We start from the raw sequence: 21,194 nt of genomic DNA on the forward strand, positions 1-21,194 counted from the left end.
TGATACTGTGATACTGTGCCACTGTGATACTGGGCAACTATGATACTGTGCCACTGTGATACTGTGATGCATCCAGCACGCGCCTGCATGCAACTCCAGCTGTGAGACCAAGAGGCCACGGTGTGCTCCCCTCTTCCATCCTGGTGGGGGTGGGGGCTTTCCGGCAGCTTCTGCTCTCTGAAGCCACTCCCAATTACAGGAAAGATTATGCAGATCAAGCTAGAAGCAGCTCCCTGACAGCGTCAGGGATGTAGTCGTTCCTGATTTCTCCTGACTAATTAGGAAATGCTTATTTTCAGATCCTACCTACCTCAGGGGGCCACTAGCATTTCACTTTACAGGAGAACATCCTGTGCTGCTCCCAGCTGTCAGTGAGAAACCATTCCTGTGTGTGTGTGTGTGTGTGCGCGCGCGTGCAAGATACACCCTCTTCAAGTCCCTGTGCCTATGGCAGAGATTTAGGGTCTGATTCGTTTGCCGATTACTTTGGGAGGAAATAAGTAAATATCCCACCCCTGGATGTGGCACTTGCAGTGAGCTCAACACTGAGACGTGCGAAAGGCAGACTTAGAGTAGAGCACAGCTGACTGGGGCTGTCATACATCAAGGGCAATCAATTACATCATTTTAATCGCTCTCATTAGAGACCCGGAGACTTCCGGAATTAATGTAGCGTGGGACGGCCGAGGAGTGGCTGCCGCTACCCCGCCGCCCGCGGAGAGGCCCGCCGACACTGCCAAAGGCACCCAGTCACAGCGTTTCGCCATTTCAAAAACAAACTAAACGAGGGGCTTCCAGGGGGAAGAGTACTCAGGGACGGGCAGAGCTGATGGAAGGTACGGGAGCTCGCCAGGCGGCAAGTCGCCGTTTGTTTTCCCAAATGAGCCTCTCTCTCATCTAACGTGAACGCACCCTGTTCCAAACACCAAGTTAGCTCACCATGTTCCCAACACCAAGTTAGCTCACCATGCTCCCAACACCAAGTTAGCTCACCATGTTCCCAACACCAAGTTAGCTCACCATGTTCCCAACACCAAGTTAGCTCACCATGTTCCCAACACCAAGTTAGCTCACCATGTTGTGAACAGTGCAACTTTCATGGTGAATAGCTAAAAATTACTTCCAGATCAGCTTTGGTTTGTGTGTGTGTGTGCATGTGCGTGTGCGTATAAAGTATAATTCCTTCAGTTTTCATAAAAACTTGGTATGAGTCACATATGTAATCCATTTCAGCACACAGTGAGATATTAATAGTGTTCCACTGTGACATTGTGGTGGGAAACCTGTTGCTAATGAGAGACTACAAACCGGGCAGGCTTATAAGGCGGTGTTCGGACCATCGCGAGCTAACACGGCCTTCTGAACACAGGGACATTGCGCAGTTATCTGTTGCTTTCTCTATAATTATTGGTCCAATTCACATCAATCTAAGTGTTTTAGTGCCTGGGACAGTCAATAAGCAACCATAATCATAAACCACATTTCTGAGGAGAAAAACTACCATTCAACGGACGTTAACTTCTGGTGGAAGCAGCCGCTTCCCTGACTTCTGTTGGGAACACGGTGAGTTTACCTTACGTGACAACCCTCCTCAAATTAAAAAGGAGCCGTTAAAAACAGGAGCTCGTCTAGGCGAAAACCGCGAATCTGCGCGGCCTCCAAGGTTACCGTCTCTCGTCTTCAGAGGAGGACAGAACCAGACGCCGTGTGTTTAGGGCTGCCATCCTTTTGTCTGACAACTGCTATCTTTGTTCAGCGTCTCTCACTCACGGTCTGAGCTGTTGAAAGGCGGATATGTCAGCTCTTTTCCCCCACTTTAGAGCGAGTGAGCAGAAAAAACGGTCGTTTAAAAAGAGTGAAAGAATGAAGGAAGAGGATGAAAATGCTCTCGCTGTGAGCCCCGAGTAAAGTCGAGCACAAGCCCGCCTGCCCCTCTCTCTGACTCGGTTCAATTTCGCTCCATCATTCAGTGCGTTTCAGCCCTCCACAAACTCCCACCTTCCCCGTCAGAGTTCAGCAGAGGTCTTTTGATACCCCGGGTAATTAAATTAGGGGCTCTTTCCATGTGCTGTTCCAGTGAGATATCTGCGTGGGAACATTCTGAAGTCCACAGGGAATTGGTCCCAAAACCCCTCTTTGACCAGTTCTTCCCCTCAGAATACTTGGTGGCCCAAATTTCACGCGTCAAAACCAAGCCTTCATCTGTACGTGATGTTATTGGGGTAGAGCTCCTCTTATCATTGCAGTGAACAGAGGACTCTTTAGAATTGGAAAATACTGTGTAGTGATGAAAAAAAATGTATTGTTAGTTTAATGTGAACTGCAGCCTCCTTTTCCTAGCCTTCAGTATTGTGTGAGACACATTCAAAAGCGATGCTTGAGGTGAGAACTAATATAATAAGTTATGGGGAACAGGCTTGGTTCCACACTGCAGACTTACATACAAATGTAACCTCACACACACACACACACACATCCTGCAACAAGCCTTTGCTCAAAAAAAGTTAATTCCACTCAAACGCACTTCTACCACTACGCAGGGAATAGAATACTTCCGCAAGAATGAATTCGACATCTATTCAGCTCTGCAAGGACAGACGAAACCAGTGTACCAAGCAGGGGTGGCGCAGAGATTTATTCTGTACACACACCATTCATCTAACAAAAGGCTAACCCTCCTGGGTTAATCTGAAATACAAAATGACCTTTCTTTCACAGTGGTATTAAAATGAATCTCGCCATGTCCGACTGGAAATGGCTGCTATGTTATGAGATACTTTTTTGACGTATGAGATGTGCCTTATGCCTCAGGTGGATTCCCTCTGAATTTGTCATGGCTCTGAGATATTAGTTCGCCGCTCAAGTTATTTATAGGTCAATATAATCTTTAATCAAGCAGGGTGCATAAAGCTTCAAATAAGAGCTCAATAAAACCCACCCCAGATGCTTTACTAAACCTCAATTACTCTGCTGAAATATTCCTGACCCGTGTGTGTGTCTGTGTGTGTGTGTATGCAATTTCTCTGGTGAAATATTCATGACGCACACGGGCGCGCACACGGGCGCGCACGTGTGTGTGTGTGTGTGTGTGTGTGTGTTTCTGTTAGAGAGTGTGTGTCTGTGTACGTGTGTGCGTGTGTGAATGCAGGGGTATGTGTGTATAAATATGTATACTAGCAAGTAAACAGAAAGTACATAATATTTCTTTAAGAAATGTTGCTGTTGTTACAAACTCATTCAGAAATAAGTAATGTTTTATCAAGTTTACACATTACTCATGTGTTAAGTGCTTAAAAATATTAGAGTTAATTAAGATTCATTGCAACATGCACCGTCACCTGACAAGGTCTCTGCTTTGCCTGAGGGCTAGCGTACATTGTCTTGCTCAGGGACACTTCGACACACCCAGAGTGGGGTCGAACCAGCGACCCTCCGACTGCTCTTACCTCCAGTGCTAATGTGGTGATGTTCTCATGAGTTATGGCACGAGTGCAGACAGCCCCTCACAGTTTGCGAGGTCAGACTCATTGGATGACAGCATAGACCATGCTGGCTCAAACTTCAAACGGAAGAAATGCATGACATCAAGCAGCCGATTTTGCAGTGAGAAAATTGATTATTTGCATTGTCAACGGGGGGGGGGGATCAATGGGAATCAATGAGCCTTCCCGGAATCATCAATAAATGGTAAAATTCGCAGATGTGGACATTCTACCAACATTACATTACTCATTTTAATAATAAATATTCAATGGTTACAAAATCACTTCTCCCCTGGTGAGATAACCCTGCTTAATGACTATTAATATTCTCACTTCACTGCAAATAATACATTCGCACCACAATGCAAATAATACATTTTCTCACCGCACTGCAAAATCAGCTTGCTTGATGGCTTGCTGATATCCTCACTTCAGTTAGAGACGTATGACTGAACACTAATTTGACAGGAACAGTTCACAGGTCCTTTCTGTCAGACACAGCGAGGGCATTTTGCTGCCAAATGCTGCAGAGAAGAAAAAAGCACAGCCCTGGAGGCTTTGATGAACGGTAGGTACCATAATTACCGAAATAACTACACATGGGGCGAGGAGCCTTTAAGCAAGCACAGAAGCTGTTTGTAAAAACAAGGTCTTGATGCCAGCACCTCTCCCCAACACACTACAGCAGAAAGCAGGTTGGGTGGATATTTGGCTAAACATTGGGTTTCTAACTGTTCATTAATGAAAACTACACTGATCGGATCTGGCAGCCAACTAGAGGGAACAGTGCATGTTTAAAAAAATAAATAAAGCATAATTGAACATGTTCAAGGCAACTGCAAAAATAAAGGAAACACTTGAGTAAATGAGGGGTATGACGTATACTGAAAACACTGTTATTCTGGTTACCATGGAGCGGGGTCAAGTATACAATCATTTCGGATTCAAATACCTTTCTACGCTTTACTGAGCTTGTCTGGTGTAATGGAACCTATGAAAAACTGCCTTCTAGTCATTTTTATTGGCTCAAAGGCACCAGGCAACTGAGCACAGAAAGATCTTTGAGGCAAAAAATATTTATGCCTTTGACCCAGGTGTGGAAGGCATCAGTGACCAGAGACTGTGAGAGGGGTGGTTGTTGGTCTGTGTTGGGCAGGAGCTCTGGTGACCAAGATGGCTGACCGCACCGATGTCTCGTGAGGAATAGTGGCTGAGGTTTGAACAGGACATCAACTGTCGTCAAATGCAGCTGAAAGTGTGTGCTCCTCGACTGTAATGTCAGTGCATTGGTTCAAGATGAAAAACAAAACAGATGAGTAACTCTGAATTAGGTGACAGCAATTATCAACCTAAGGCGCAAGTTCTCTCAAGAAGTCTGTTAAGAACTTCACAGAGGGGTACTACGGTTGGTGTTAACGGTTGGTGCTCTTTAGCATCTAACTGTATTTTTTTGGTTGGAGTTTGGTTTCAGATCTGAGGCAGTGTGTTCAGGTAATCTGAAAAACCACCCTCACAAAAGCAAAAAGCTGAAAATAAGCCTTTTTAAAAGCCGTGAGAACATAGTTAGAAAATGATTACATCTTGGCTCTGAAGTTTCCGTCCCTGTTCCAACCTGCCTGCAAACCTCCAATTTGCAGTTCTAACAAGAGATAAAAATGACTCGTCAAAAAGACAGAACGGGAGTCCTCCAGGGAAAGAACAGCCCCTTCCTGAAACACAAATCCAGCTGGTCTGCAGAGGTGTGAATGGGGAGCTCCAGTGGGCTCCGGCTGTTTGATGCAAGCGGGATTTCGCACGCTGTTCCTAACCGCGGGTTTTCTGTGTTTGTCTGATTAAAGCCCGGCAGTCCTCGAAGCTGCCGCGGTCGTCAGGCTGGAAGGGAGCGTTGGAGGTCTCGGCGGTTTGGCCAGTGGCAGTGTGCCACGGCAGACACTATCCACACGGTCGCCCGCTCGACCAGAACACACCTCGACCGCATCCGATCGCTTCCGCGGCTGGTCGACGGCTCCTTTCGCAGAAAGGACAGCCACATAAGAAGGACTAAACCGCAGTTCAGCGGCTCGTGGCCCTACCTATCCGCAACAATAACCATCATTATTATTACAACATATGATCATTATTTCACACTCACTTTTAATTAACTTCATGTCGTCTCGTCCTTTTTAATTAATTCATGTCTCTTCTCAGCACTGTACAATTAACTTTACTTTAATTATTGCTTTTACTGTTATGTCTACTGTATGGCTCTATTTGTACCTCCCCCCAGGCTGTTAATTGTGCCTGCTGCTCCTGCTAGAGCGTGCCGTGCGAGTTAAGTTAGTATTCTCATAATAGCACATCTCAAATCACATTATCTGGGAAAATAATAAATAACTATGCAGATGTTGTGCGAGTGTAACATGTACAAAGACAATTAAGGTGGCAGTGATGAATTTTACAGCAGCGCGCAATATTGTCACGATTCTGACTGGAATTTTCCGGAAAAGCGCCTTCGAGCGCGGATCGCCTTTCCTCTGAAGCCTGGAGAGAGGAGAGCTGCTGAAGTACAGAATTACATTTTCACCTCTCCTCTGCAGCGTTTGGCGCGGCACACAGGAAGAGCAGCTAGTGCGTTCCCAAGGCGTCACCGCGGGATACGCACCGACGGATACGCACCGACGGATACGCACCGACGGATACGCACCGACGGATACGAACCCGCGGGGCCCAGGCAGCACAGGCAAAGTCGACGGCGTTATTCCGGGACCCGCACACCTTTCAGGGGCCCGCACACCTTTCAGGGGCCGGAGCCTTATCGCGCTCGTTAGCGGTAGCGATCAGCGTCTGCGTCTCGGACAGCACTGCTCAGACACGGACAAGCCAGCAACCTCTCAATGTCACACGCCCCATCCATAAACAGCCATAAACCTGTGCACTCTCTGAGTCACGCACTGCGTTTCAACAGTACTTATGTGTTTTCCTGCCACACTAATGGCATCGGTGCTTTGGGAAAATAAAAATATAAACAACCCTTCTGTGGGCATTTTGCCACCGTCTGTGAGCATGTGAGTGAGTACATTCAGTGCATTCTTGGCACATCTGAGAATGTACTAATCTATACTCGCGGAGATTAACTCGAGGGCACGGAGTGAGAAATGCGTTTAATATTACCCTGCTTCGTTTAACATTCAGTTTATTTTATTTTAAAACCCATCTCTGAGCACACAAGCGTTTTTAGAATTATCGTTCCCCATACAAACTTCCACCCTTTTATGTGCCAAAGCCGCTTTGATTCATCTTATTTCAATTACCTGCGCTGTTCACCACACTTTGATAAAGTGACAGTGCGCATGTTTTTTATCAAAATCAATTTCGCACCGGCAGGTTTTTAACTGGCGTTTCAAAGGCGTTGGTTGTACACGGCTGCAGCGAGAGCGAAGACTTCACGCTTTGTTTTCCTACTTAACCAACAGCTGCAACTGACACGCAGGCGTATATAATACAACACAAACAGTCCCGCACCAGCTCTGAACATTGAGTGCTACAGCATTCCCTCAGAGCCTTGTGTATAATTGTACACTCACAATGCCGCCTCATCGGACATCATTACTAAATGAAACCATTAAATCCTTAGTAGCATATTAGCTTTCACAGACGACTTTCTGTTCCTTTTGATCAATTTAAAAAATGTTATTATATACCATTCTGATAGGAAAGGGGGTAAGAAAAATCACAACTATGTTGCTTGAAGGAAAACAGCAACATGACTGCCGCCACCAGCTTAATTTCAGAAATTGCCTTTACCTGGAGAAATACAACACTAAAAAAAGGGAACTGAAGCACAGCTTAATAATACGAGAGGGTATAATAATACCTTGCAGGTAGCATATTAGCTTTCACAGATGACCTCCCGTTCCTTTTGATCAATTTAAATAACGTCCTTTTTTACAATATACTATTCTTATAGGAAAGGGGGGGGGGGGGGGATCACAACTATGTTGCCGGAAGGAAAACCGCAATGACAGCCACCACCAGGTTAATTCCAGAAAAGTTCAGAAAAGTGGAAAATAATGCAAAAAAACACATTAAAAGCAGGTTTCAATAGTACGGGTGCGGATAATAACACTTGCAGGTAGCTTTTGAAAGGCACTTCTTATTGCAGCAGATAAGCCATCTGACCCTAGTATGGCAGGGGCAGCCTGGCTGCAGGCTTCTAGAGCCAGATAAGGAAAGTGGATATATAACAATTATCTCAAGTCCTCCTGAGAGCTATTTATATCAGCCAGCTGAGAGTATTCCCCTTTGCTTCTATGGCTACGGCCAAAACACAAACAGGGTGGGTTCACCTGTCCACAGCCACACCCAAAACACAGACAGGGTGGGTTTACCTGTCTGCAGCCACACCCAAAACACAAACAGGGTGGGTTTACCTGTCTGCAGCCACGCCCAAAACACAAACAGGGTGGGTTTACCTGTCTACAGCCACACCCAAAACACAGACAGGGTGGGTTTACCTGTCTGCAGCCACACCCAAAACACAAACAGGGTGGGTTTACCTGTCTGCAGCCACACCCAAAACACAAACAGGGTGGGTTTACCTGTCTGCAGCCACGCCCAAAACACAAACAGGGTGGGTTTACCTGTCTACAGCCACACCCAAAACACAGACAGGGTGGGTTTACCTGTCTGCAGCCATGCCCAAAACACAAACAGGGTGGGTTTACCTGTCTGCAGCCACACCCAAAACACAAACAGGGTGGGTTTACCTGTCTGCAGCCACACCCAAAACACAAACAGGGTGGGTTTACCTGTCTGCAGCCACACCCAAAACACAAACAGGGTGGGTTCACCTGTCTGCAGCCACACCCAAAACACAAACAGGGTGGGTTCACCTGCTCAGTATGTGTTCCCTGCTTAATGGGGACCTATAGTGGGCTCCACCTTTACTGGTGCCCCTAACAGGCAACACACAAAAATAATAAAAAAATAGAAATAAACTTTAGAAACTCAAAATGCCAGCATGCGAAAAATACTGTACATTTTTAATGGAACAAAATTATGTATTTAATAGAAAATATTTCACGGTGACACAATTATTGGCACGACTGGTTTAGCACTTGGCGCATCCACTTCCAGCAAAAGATAACAGCATGGAGTCTTTTCCTGCAATGCTTGACAAGGTTAAGGAACACATTTTGGACCATTCCTCAGTGCAGATCCTTGCAAGATCCTTTACATTCTCGGGTGTTCGCTTATCAACTACCCTCAGTTCAGCCCAGAGGTTTTCAATTGGTTTGAGATACGGCACCTGAGATGGCCACCGCAGAACATAAATTTTTTTGTCACTGAACCTTTCTGTGTGGATTTTCAGGTATGCTTTGGGTCAGCGTCGTGTTGGAAAGTCCACCTACAGACAAATACCAGCATTGCGGCAGAGACAACCAGGTTGTCAGTTAAAATTGCCTGATACTTGTAGGAAATCCATTATCTTATCTTCATTCAATCATAATTTAAATGACCAAATGAGACCAAAATTGGTTAAAATCAATGGTATAATGGATCTATGAATATCTAACCCACAAAAATAAGAGGAACGCTGTTTTTATCGCTCCAGAGCCACATATTCACTTGCGAGTGGAAATTGTCGCAGGAGAAAACCTGAAGACCACACCTCTGGTTTATTTCACGGAATTACACTAGTTTTTTTTAACACTATAAGACAAGTTTTAACCACACTGTTTGGGTTTGCAGACTGAAGCTAAAATGAAGGCAAGTTCGTATTGCGGTGATTGAGATTCTGAACAGCTGACACGCCCAATACATTTACGAATTCTGAGCATACAAACCGTTGTAAAAACTACTGTAAAACTGTAGATGACCTCGTTAACTTATATTTCAGATTTTCTTATTACGGCATGCCAGAGATTGTTTTCCAGATAGACTGAACCTTGTGCAGTTTCTTGCCAGGGACACGAGACCTCTCATGCTAATAAACGTTAACATCGTGTTGTATAAACGGGTATAAACAGGATAATCCATGAAGAAGCACAAGGCGAATAAGCTCTACAGAGGGTGTTTTATCACCTCTGCATCCTGCATTAAAATCATTGAATTAATTCATTTATATTAATTTAATTATGAAAATATATTTAAAATAAAATAATTTGTTATTTAGCTCAGACTTTCATCCAAAGTGACTTACAGTTGATTAGACTAAGCTGGGGACAATTCCCGTTGGAGCAATGCGGGGTCAAGGGCCTTGCTCAAGAGCCCAACAGCGGCACTGATCTTATTGTGGTTATTGTGGCTGTTTTGTTATTTATTTATCTTGGTAAGTACTGGTGTTCAGGATCACATCTATCTTAACAGATGCTCCAGGACCTGTAGAATTTTTCAAGACCACCTGCCATATTTAAAAATGCATGGCATCTAATCCTACATCGGTTTCACCCTTCTTCCCTCCATGGGAATTACATGGTACTGCATGTTGTGAAACTTATGTAGCAATGGATCCTGTGCATTTTGAAATATGGCAGGTGGTCTTTATTTTTTGTTAAATATGTAAAATTCTACAAGTCCTGGAGCACCTGTTAATGGTAATCATGAATATCAGTACGTACCAAGATATTTAAATAACAAAATAATGCATCCCCCCGCATGCTTAGAAGATTTCCATTTCTGTTTAAAAATTAAAGGTACAATAGGTAAGCTTTTTGTGTTAAAACATTGTTACAAGACCAATATAAATCCCTTCCTATCATTGAAAAAGGCTCACTGACATGTTGACTCACCCTCTGCCTGTGTTTACAAAATAAGCAGTTGATGGCCTGATACTCTGTACCAAAACACTGTATAGCAGGACAATAATTCAAGAATAACGGATTCAAAATTGGTTCCAATTGCCACAGCCAATGGTGTTTGAACCTCAGCGCGTTCACAGAGAAGGGGGAAGGATAAACAGTGTTGTGGTTTGAAGTGTTTGTTACTGCCATTTCTCTCTTGATTACCTATTAAATTACCTATTGTACCTTTAAATTTTGTGTCGATACTCTATAACGGAAAAAAGTATCACGAGACTATGCTGTATTGATGTTTTCCCCCACCTCTAGTGAGGACCTGATAGGACACCTTTACCGTAGTAAAGTGCAACACCGGAGCAGAGCCAGGCTGGATGAAATGCAGAGGGCTGATATGACAGATCCTGCCGCGGGAATCTGATGTAACCACGTGTAAACAGCGTGTTTGGAGACGCAAACGTGTGAGCATGTCACACGCGTGGCTCTAACACAGTAGTGAACAACAGAGAGAGAGCGCGAGAGAGAGAGAGAGACAAATATTCACATTAACACACGTGCGCACACATGTACACACACACGTACACACACGTACACACACGTACACACACGTACACACGTACACACGTACACACGTACACACGTACACACGTACACACGTACACACACACCCCATTGGAGAGGGGGTGAGAAACAGGCAATGAAGGGAAAGAGACAGAAGAGAGGTCTGCAAGAGAGAGATGAAGACAAAGAGACTCCATAAGAGAAAGATTTCTGAAACAAGAGAAGGATAGAGGATAGAGAATGGACAGAGAGATAGTGACAGAGAAAGATAGAAAGGCATAGGGTCAGTGCAAGAGAGAGAAAGAGAGAACGAGAGAGAGGGAGAGAGGGAGAGAGAGAGAGAGAGAGAGAGAGAGAGAGAGAGGTGGTAAAAGTTTGGAGCAGGACTCACCGGTCAGCACAGCCTTGGCGGAGGGGTCTGCCAGGTCCAGGGCGGACTTCCCGTCGGTGTTGCGGATGCTGGGGTCGGCTCCGTGCTGGAGCAGCACTGTGCAGGGGAAACACAGGCAGTACCTCAGCTCTGGCAGGCACAGGCTCCTGATAACGCCACCGCTAACTCCGGCGCTAACGCCACCGCTAAGTCCGCTAACTCCGGCGGCAGCCCCGCTAACGGCACCGCTAACCACGCTAACCCCGGCACTTGCGCCGGAGCTCCCTCCTCCCGCGCCGCTAGCCGCTAGCGCTCTCCCTGGCATGGTGCCGACATAAACACACATCGCACGCGCACGCGCCGGGAGAGGGCCGGGGGAGACCGGCCGCGAAAGCACCGCACGCTGCAGCGGAGGGTCGGAGCGGAGGGAGCGGGTCCCATGTTACTGCGCCAGGGACTCTCCAGGAGCGCCCATGTGACCGGGGCTCAGGTATGAGAGCGGAATATCAAAGCTCCTCTCTGCCGCTACGGAGAGCTCGCTCTCGCTCTCCACATCTCTCTCCCGCTCTCCCCTCCCTCCCTCTCTCTCGCACTCTCTCTACTCCCCAGAGAAAGAGAGAGAGAGGGAGAGAGAAAGAGTGTGTGTGTGTTTTCCAGCAGGCAGCTTTTTTTAATCTCCTCCAGGCTGTGAGGAGTCACACCTCCTGCGGGCAGTGTCCCCGAACTGTCTCTGCACTCCTCACACCCCCACCCCCTCCACCCAGTGGGACCGGTACACACACTCACACACAAACATGCATCTACACACGCACCTGTACTCACACACTCACACAAACATGCATCTACACACGCACCTGTACTCACACACTCACACAAACATGCGTATACACACACACCTGTACACGCACACACACACTCACATTCACAATTACACACATGCATAAGTACATACACACGCATAAGCATGCACAAACAGACACACACACACACACACACACAGAGCCATTTCTCTGCCAGCCTTTATCAGCGGGGCTTTCATTCAGTGCAGCTGCACATTGTGGGGCGGGCTGGAGGATGTTTTTGAGAGCAGAGCCTCTTCTCTATGCTGAGGAGAGGCCCATACACACAGAACACAGAGCAGGATGCTGGAGACGCTGGCCCTTGCTCAAAACAACAGGAGGGACTCGGCAAGGTAATAATAACAAGAAATAAACAGCCTCATATTGAGCAACTCTGACAGACTGGGCGTGTGCACACGCACGTGCACACACACACACACGCACACACACACACACACACACGCACACACACACACACACACACACACACAGTCTCAAACCCCTACTCTTCAAACCACCATGGCTACCTGGCCGTTTCTGATATGGGCACCTGGCCCCCTAAGCTGCCCGTGAGTAACAGGTGACAACTTATCCCCGAACGCGGGTCTCTGTAACTGTACATCAGCGGGGGAAACGCGTTGCTGTAAAGCATTAATATGGACCATTAGAATATGCAGGTCGCCTGGAGGAGATGGCGAAGGCTTTCAGCGAGGCGCTGGTCATTAGCACACACAACAGAAGCCCAATTAGTATGCAGGCTCCCCTGAGGAGAGCTGCCCCGCGTTCCCCGCTGGAGGGGGGGTGACCGCGGCACCACTGTCACGGGGCCATTAAAATTCTGAGGGGCACCTCTTGACAGCTTGCCAATCTATCAGGTGTCAGGTGGTATCATTCTAGAAGGGGCTCTGTGAACCCACTCCTCACACTCACACTCACACTCACACTCACACTCACACTCACACTCACACTCACACTCACACTACACACTCTCTCACACACTCTCTCACACACTCTCTCTCACACACTCTCTCTCACACACTCTCTCACACACTCTCTCACACACTCTCTCACACACCCTCTCACACACCCTCTCACACACCCTCTCACACACCCTCTCACACACACTCTCACACACACCCTCTCACACACCCTCTCACACACCCTCTCACACACCCTCTCACACACCCTCTCACACACCCTCTCACACACCCTCTCACACACCCTCTCACACACCCTCTCACACACACTCTCACACACACACTCTCACACACACACTCTCACACACACACTCTCACACACACACACACACACTCTCACACACACACTCTCACACACACACTCTCACACACACACTCTCACACACACTCACTCACACACACTCACTCACACACACTCACACACACTCTCACACACTCTCACACACACTCTCACACACACTCTCACACACACTCTCACACACACTATACAAACTACACACTATACACACTACACGCACGCACGCACGCACGCACGCACGCACGCACGCACGCACGCACGCACGCACGCACGCACGCACGCTGCCCCTCACTCTCTCTTTCCCATGGTTTCTCCCACCGAAGCGAAGCACCAACACACGCACACAAACGACAAATGCACATAGGAGTGCTCTGAATACAAAAAGCAAGGCAACAGAGCGGAGACAAGGTGGGAAGGAGGGAGCGAGAGAGAGCAACGGAGGGGGAGAGAGAGAGGAAAGGAGGAGAGTGATAGTAAGGAGGTGGGGAGAGTTGGGAGAGGGAGAAAAGAGAGAGGCGAGAGGAAAAGAAGAAGAGAAGGAGCAGAGATGGAGCCAGGCTGGATGCAGAGGGCTGAGAGAACACCTTTACCGTAGTAGAGGGAGGGCGAGAGATGAGCTGGCATTGTCGAGTATCCCCAAGCTACACACACTCACACAAATACACACAAACGGCATTGCGTCACACACATGCACACACACACAGTAAAGACACGCACACACAAATACACACTCACGGCATTGCGTCACACACACACAAACACACACAGTAAAGACACGCACACACAAACACACACAGACCTGACCTGTAAAAGTAATTGGATGCAAGAAGAGCAGAAACACTGAAGCTCCACTCTATTAGCGCGTAAAGACGCTAGCTAAGGTAGAAGGAGCAATAGTAATTTGGTGCTGAGGTGAATGACCACATCTCCCGGACTATGTGGTTTCGGTTCCTTTCACAGACTTTTTTGAACTGGGAAGAAAAACAGTGCTGACTCCAACACCTCTTTCTCAAGGAGGAACAGAACGCAAATGCCTGACTGGCCAGGCCACCGCCGAAAAACTCCAGTCTTCCCGTCGAGCACACTGCCAGCGAAACTGCTCAACCACGTTCTGAAGAGAAGCACGCCGACAACCACGTTCCGCACTGCGACAACCACGTTCTGCACGCCAACAGTCAAACTGCAGAACAACCCAAGAGGGGAGCATCGCTTGTTAGATATTCAGAAAAGCTCTGAAAAACCTATGGCAATTTTTCATTTAAGGTAAACAAAAATACATGAATTTGCAAAGATACACATCTATGAAGTACTGACAGCCATGTCAATACCCCAAAACAATATTACACTAACACCCAACTCCACATGAATTCCTGGTTCAACTCTGTTCCAACTGTTTTTCCTCTTTTGTTCAGCCAACCAGCAGGTGGTTTCAGACAAGCAGACTTTTGTGCATAATTAGAAAGATGGATATACAAATATGGAAAGTACAGAACTTGAGGAAAATATCCAGAAATGTAAGGAAATGAAAACTAGAAAAAAATACCTGGTGACCAAGACACAGGAGGTAAAGGTAGCTGCACAGTTAGATATGTTAGCTAGGCCCGCGCTTCAGTTTGACTCACTTTCTATAGTAATGCCACACAAGCGGCAACACACCCGTTTTCCAGGCAAATGAAATGTACCATTTCAACATCATGAGCCTGACCAGGCTCAGAGGGCTGCTGCATACTCGGCCTAACTACAGACGTATTACTGGCACCACCGTCCGCCATCGTAACAAGCCAAGTCGGCTGTAAAGTAACACAGTGTGCAACCTAGCAACCGCCGCCATGCGCCTTTGTTTATGTATGACGTCCAGCTCATCTGCATATCAATGGAAGGCCCATCTGCTAAACCAGGCTCAGATCAGAGACAGGGTTGAGGAAACCACAGCAGGTTAAGGATGATCAATTCTCTGGTTATGGCACAGGTGAACATACACCATCTGCAGAGGAGTAAAATCCAGTTTCAGAAAGTAAAAATCATCCCCAATATTTTGTTCCAATCCCCTGGGCCTATTAGAACAATTCTTCAGATGGGGGTAGCGATTATCAGCTGGCTGAGTTCCTGGGTGTAAGAAGGGGAGGGCAGGACTTTTACTTTCTGACCCCAAAACTTTCCAGCTCTGACCATTAATATAACATGAAATTTAGAGATTTGAGATGAGGTTTGATTTAGATTTTATAATTTGGAGTGCAACTGCAGTAGTCACAACCGTCAAGGCTGCAAGCATCCGTGGCTTAGCAGACATGGTGGTGGTTTGTCTCATCTGCAAAAACTGAGAGAGACTCTGCCTCAGGCAAAATAAAGCATGACCGTGCACAACCTCTGCTGCTAAACTTGTAGAGTCTGATGAACGTTTCTCCTTCATTGGAAATGCGTCACATACGTACGGGTCAGATAGACAAGAGAAGGAATGATAATGCCTTGGAAACGTTACATTAAATTACATTAGATAAAAGCTCCTGCCAAATACAAGGTGACGTACAAAGGGAAGGTCGTTGAAAGAACTGCAGAACACAGGTCAGATAAGGTAGTTTTCAAAGTATCAGTTGTCCACCGCCATGAATATCAAGTCTAGTTCAAACGGCAAGCATCGGCTAAGTCAGTAAAGTTATGGCAAGTCATAAACTAGAAGTGAGGCATGATTACAAGAGATGGGATAAAGACCTACAGCATCAAGATGAAGATACAGGTGTAACATTAAGGTGCTACTAGCACACGAGACATTAAAGTGTTACATGAAAGTGATGCTAGATTTGGGGGATAGCCCTGCAGAAGACAAGTTCCTCGAGGTACACTCTGAATAAATGGATCTTCAGAGCTCGGTGGAAAGAGGGCACTGACTGAGAGGTGTGGAGAGGAATGGGGAGCCCGGGTGGAGAAGCGTTCACACAGACGGCTGGAAGAGCAGGTCACCATGCTGCAGCACAGCGGAGGAGCTGCCGTGTAGGCCTGCATTACGATCGTAGGCCTGCATTACGGTCGCTGTGCCGCCGTGTAGGCCAGAGTCACGACTTTGAACCTGACCCTGGTGGAAACGGGCAGCCAGTGGAGTGACCTCAGAAGGAGAGTAACATGCAAAACTACGGAAGTCGGGCAGCCGTGTTCGGGATGAGCTGCAGTGGCTTTATGGCACAGGTCATTTACATCTAGGCATATAGCTCATGCCCTGATGCGCGGGTTGAAAGTTTATTTTTTATTAATTCTTTACAAAACTTTACATTTATACAGATGGATATTTTACGGAGGGCTTTCAGCCACGTTCGCTCAAAGGGCACAACCGAACAGGGAACGAATTACGAGTTCTCTAACCAAATGCACTGCCACAGAAGTCTTCCGAAAATAATTGAGTGTTTCTCAGACAGTCTAAGAATATCACGCAGTTCTTCATAAGTGACAAATATGCAGCACCATGCGCCAGACAGGGTGACGTTCTTTATTGAGAAAAAATGCCTGCAGAAAAAAAAAAAAGAAACAAAAAAAAAAACAATATTAAGTGACACGCAGGCTGTATGTTTTGATTAGTTCCATGGATCTGATTACAGGGATATCCAACAATGTATTTCTGAGAATGGCATTGTGCATTATTGTAGTGTAACAGGTAAAGTGCTTGTCTCATAATGCAGCATAACGGTCACAGACGCGAGTTTGAAACTCAAAGGCTCCGGGTTTGACTGCTCGCTGGGGCAATCGCTTCGGTAAATATCTGGCAGTGTGAAAATGTTACCTGTTTAAGTCACACGGATTTCTGAAGTCCAGCGAGTCCCGAGTCATTAACATCACCTGGAAACCTGTTGTTTCATAAGGGAATTGTTTTCATTTGAGCACAAATACTGAGGCAGAAATAATAAAAACAAATGGAACCATCGAGCCACAGATGAGATCGGTTAAATGGCCAGAAAATAAACGGAGGTCTTCGAGATTTATCGATACTTACAATCTCAATTTGTACACTTAGACCATTTAGAATGAATGATTTTTGTGAATGTAACACGGTCATTTGAGCTGTCAAAATATGTCTCCGTACAATGAAATGGGCCACTTAAAAGAGAGCAGAAAAGCCCTGGGCACATTGAAAGTCATCTTCGTCATCAGGCAATTCTATGTTAGTGGAGACTTCATCCTGTGACTATGACAACAGCCCTGGTCATTGACAACTTTACACATATCTGCATGTCGTTAAAACAGACTACGGCACATTAGGTTCCAGGTCGTTTTTAAAAATCCATCCTCATTCTTGGCCATGCAAGCGATCATCTTTGTGAATCTGACGGCCTGAATGTATCCCCGTTTTCAGAAACAAATGTCTTTTTGTCACTGAAATCTTTGTAAATAACACAAATTAAAAATGCAAGACCTGCATTAATTGCCATTTCCCTGATAGTGTGGTCGCACACACCCTCCACCTACTTTGTGAATCGCATAGGGCTTATTTCCTGGTACTTACACTGTTTTAACAGGCACAAACACGCCTACATGTTTTAAAGATTACTCTGCAGTGTTTATCAACAGTTGGTTAGAGGAATTTCAGGTATGTCTGATTCCAGGGTGAAAAACTATTTTGCCAGTTTTTTCACGATCCTGCACAGCATCATTTTGAGACACGAGGGACCAGACTTGGCACTGGATGCTGTTTCTATAGTAACCCAGTACCTACTCAGTGAATAGGCAAGGGTCCTGGAGATCTGAGGATTCAATTAATTCCCACAAAAAAGCCAATAAGTGCTGCTGAAGACAGCATGTGAACTTTTGATATCTATACAAACAAACTGTGGAAAAAAAATTGTCTTTTAATCTTCAGAACACACTGCCAGGGAGAAAATGATTATCTAGCCTTGATGCAGATAATAATGGTTAGAGGTCCTTCGCATTGATGGAGATCAACTCAGCACTTCGAGCACTCTAACTCCATTAATTACAGCCTATAATTGGCTTAATTATGTAACGTACTGCTTTAAACCACTGTACAGCAGAACAGTACAGCACTTTACATACAGAGAAAAACAGGTTTAGCATAAAAACACAACCCCCTGATGCAGTAATGTTTCCAGTGATTGACAGACCTGTGATAAGTCACAAAACCTTGACCAAAAAATAAGATAAATAAAAACATATGCAGCAGTAAGCTCGCTGAGATGGGTACAATGTCTGTAGCTAGCGTAGAACAAAGTAAAGTAAAGTGAAGACAAAAGCTCGAGTGACAGTAAATGACAAGTCCCCACCTCAATCTTCAAGAATGAAGAAACTGTCAACAAGAAAGCACAAACAACTTTGGAGCATGTTCTGGGCTCGCCCGGGCCTCTCTGTGTGGAGTTTGCATGTTCTCCCTGTGTTTGCGTGGGTTTCCTCCAGGTACTCCGGTTTCCTCCCACAGTCCAAAGACATGCAGGTTAGGGACTACAGATGAAAATAAGCTCATTAGCTAACACTGGTGCATTTACATTGATGGAGAAACTGAAAATGTTGATTAATGTGCACCGTCCCTGATTAAAATATTGAAATAAAAATAAAAACATTGCAGGGGAAAGAGCTCTATAAAACGTGCTGCGCTTCCTGGACGCGGCGCAGTGGTGCCGCTTCGCAACATTAACACAGTAATAGCATAACGCTGTGATTATGGGTGAGCACACCACTATGGAGGCGAAAAGGCTAGCCAGGCAGATATATAGGATGCTACATAATTGCCATTAGGGGGAATGTACATTGCACAGAGGAAGATATGATATTGCGGCTGGCTGTGTTAGAATATGAAATTTGCCTAATTACAGAAAGAGAACAGGAACCAGAAACGGGCCGACAGATAATTAGAAATCTTTGTCAAATCCAGTCCCAAGCCGCATACTTTTACAAGAACAGGCCAACCGCTTTGTGGTATATTTGAAATTCATGTACTGCAGCGATCTATATTTCCAGGGTGAATTTAAAACGATATTACAGAAAAACCAATAACGCTGATTGCATTAATATGACCTTGTATTGTATTTGCTGCCATTACCGAGAGAACAATATAAAACAGTTCTCTCTTGCATCCAGAGACAGTCCTCCCTTCAAAACAAAAATCTAATATCCCGCCTTTAAATAAGCAGGCGCTCTCCATTTAGCCAATTGTATTAAACAACAACAATGCAATGGATGCTGCTGATTTCAGAAGTGGCAAAATGGATTCTCTGAAAGTGGCATTTCAGCATTTTACAGAGAGAGCCTGTCTCAGCCAGACCTTTTAAAAGGCCTAACACTGCAGCGTGTAAACGCATCGAGTAATTGTTTGTAAGGGGAACTCCGGACTTGAGAAAAATGTTAATGAGGCATAAATATAAGACTGTTTGCAAAAACGAGACGATGTACCGCAGACAGCATCTGCTAGCATTAGGACTGCCAGCAACCAGTGATGAGAATGTTCACAATTTTTCGTGATTACTCAAGTTTTTTTTTTTTTTTTTCAGATGCCAAATATCTCTGCGGCCACTAGTATTTGCGTTTCACTGAACATTCCCTCCCGCTGCCAGCTGTCAGAATGTAAAAGCTGTTGATGTGTGGGTGCTTATGACATACCCCAGTGCCTCTGGTTGAGATGTTTATGGTCGGTGAATCACAGATTTGAGTATGTATGGGGGATGAGATCTCAGAATGATGGAAAAAAACTCATAATTACACAACTCTTACAGGTTCTCGCCACCTCAGTGGAGAGAGAGAGTGCAGCGGAGCCGATGGCTTTTCTCAAACCAATAAAACTATTATCTTTTTTTTTTTTTTTTTAACATTAACTTCAGAGGCCATGGTTGTGCATACAAAACTTGATAATTAACCAAAGCAAATTAACGTTGCCGAATTCATATGACGTCAGAATAGAAATCAACCGACAACAAAGCGCAATCTGACATTTGTTTAGAAAAAAGCTAAAGGTACCAATACTAACCCCGACCCTAACCAATACAGAACATTCGGAAGGTTTCCAAGGAGGAAACCTGGCATACACTTTACCTAAAGAGGAAAATGTGCCCACAGACGGCAGTAAGAATCCAATTCAAATAACACTCAACCGACCACAGAGGAGACGGTGTGTGCAGTCGATCCAGAGACAGACTAGCCTTTAACGCAGATGAACTGAAGGGTAAAAGCGTGGTCGAACAGCCTCTGCGGTACTGAAGGGGTCATAACACAGGTGCGCCGCAGAAGAGCTGTAGCATTTATGAGCAGGATCAGCAGGAGTAAAGTGCTGAAGATGTGCTGTGAATCTTAGAGGGGTGAGGGAGAGAGGCGTCGCGTCTCTTCAGGAACCCCACGCAAAGCGCTGCTCACACACCAGGAGTGTGTCTGCTCGTTGTTATTTACGCTGGCGTTTTAATCACTCTCGATTCTACTGCCCGCGATTCCGTCTACGACCACCAGGAAGACGGCAAGATGGCTGCCTCAGTAAAGCGGCTGCTGACATTAACATTGTAGCCGTTTGTGTATTACCGTCAGTCTATAATTACACAGCGATTAAACAGTCACAATCGGACATTGCAACCGTCGCATACTTTTCCAGATTTCTGAACAATGAGTCACATTTCTTTCCTTTAATTCTTTCAATCATTTTTCTACTACTTACAACAGAAAGTAAATCACCAATTAGAAATACCAACTGCCACTAATGGAATATTCTAAATCACTTATTACTGAATTACTACAACGAAAATGGCGTTCTCCATTAAAGCATTTTAATTAGTATTGAATTATATTTCATTTTAAAATGTAATGAACATTCTGAGAAGAAAGAAAAAAGAAAATTAAGAGATAATACAGTAATACAGAACTACGAGAATAACATTCATAAGTATTGCACTGAGAATTCAATTTGGATATCAAT

At 45.5% G+C, this 21,194-nt stretch overlaps 1 protein-coding gene across 2 annotated transcripts in view; it reads right to left on the reverse strand.

Annotated features, from left to right (window-relative positions):
- The window catches only part of tnksa (tankyrase, TRF1-interacting ankyrin-related ADP-ribose polymerase a), a 129,509-nt gene that overhangs the window by 93,865 nt on the left and 14,450 nt on the right, over positions 1 to 21,194 (reverse strand). For both annotated transcript variants that reach the window (XM_061262845.1, XM_061262844.1), the window contains exon 3: positions 11,211 to 11,306. In XM_061262845.1, coding sequence (XP_061118829.1) covers positions 11,211 to 11,306 — 96 coding nt within the window. The remainder of the gene's footprint in view (positions 1 to 11,210; positions 11,307 to 21,194) is intronic.

Source organism: Conger conger, chromosome 12 (assembly GCF_963514075.1).
Source record: "Conger conger chromosome 12, fConCon1.1, whole genome shotgun sequence".
Classification (NCBI taxonomy): Eukaryota; Metazoa; Chordata; class Actinopteri; order Anguilliformes; family Congridae; genus Conger; species Conger conger.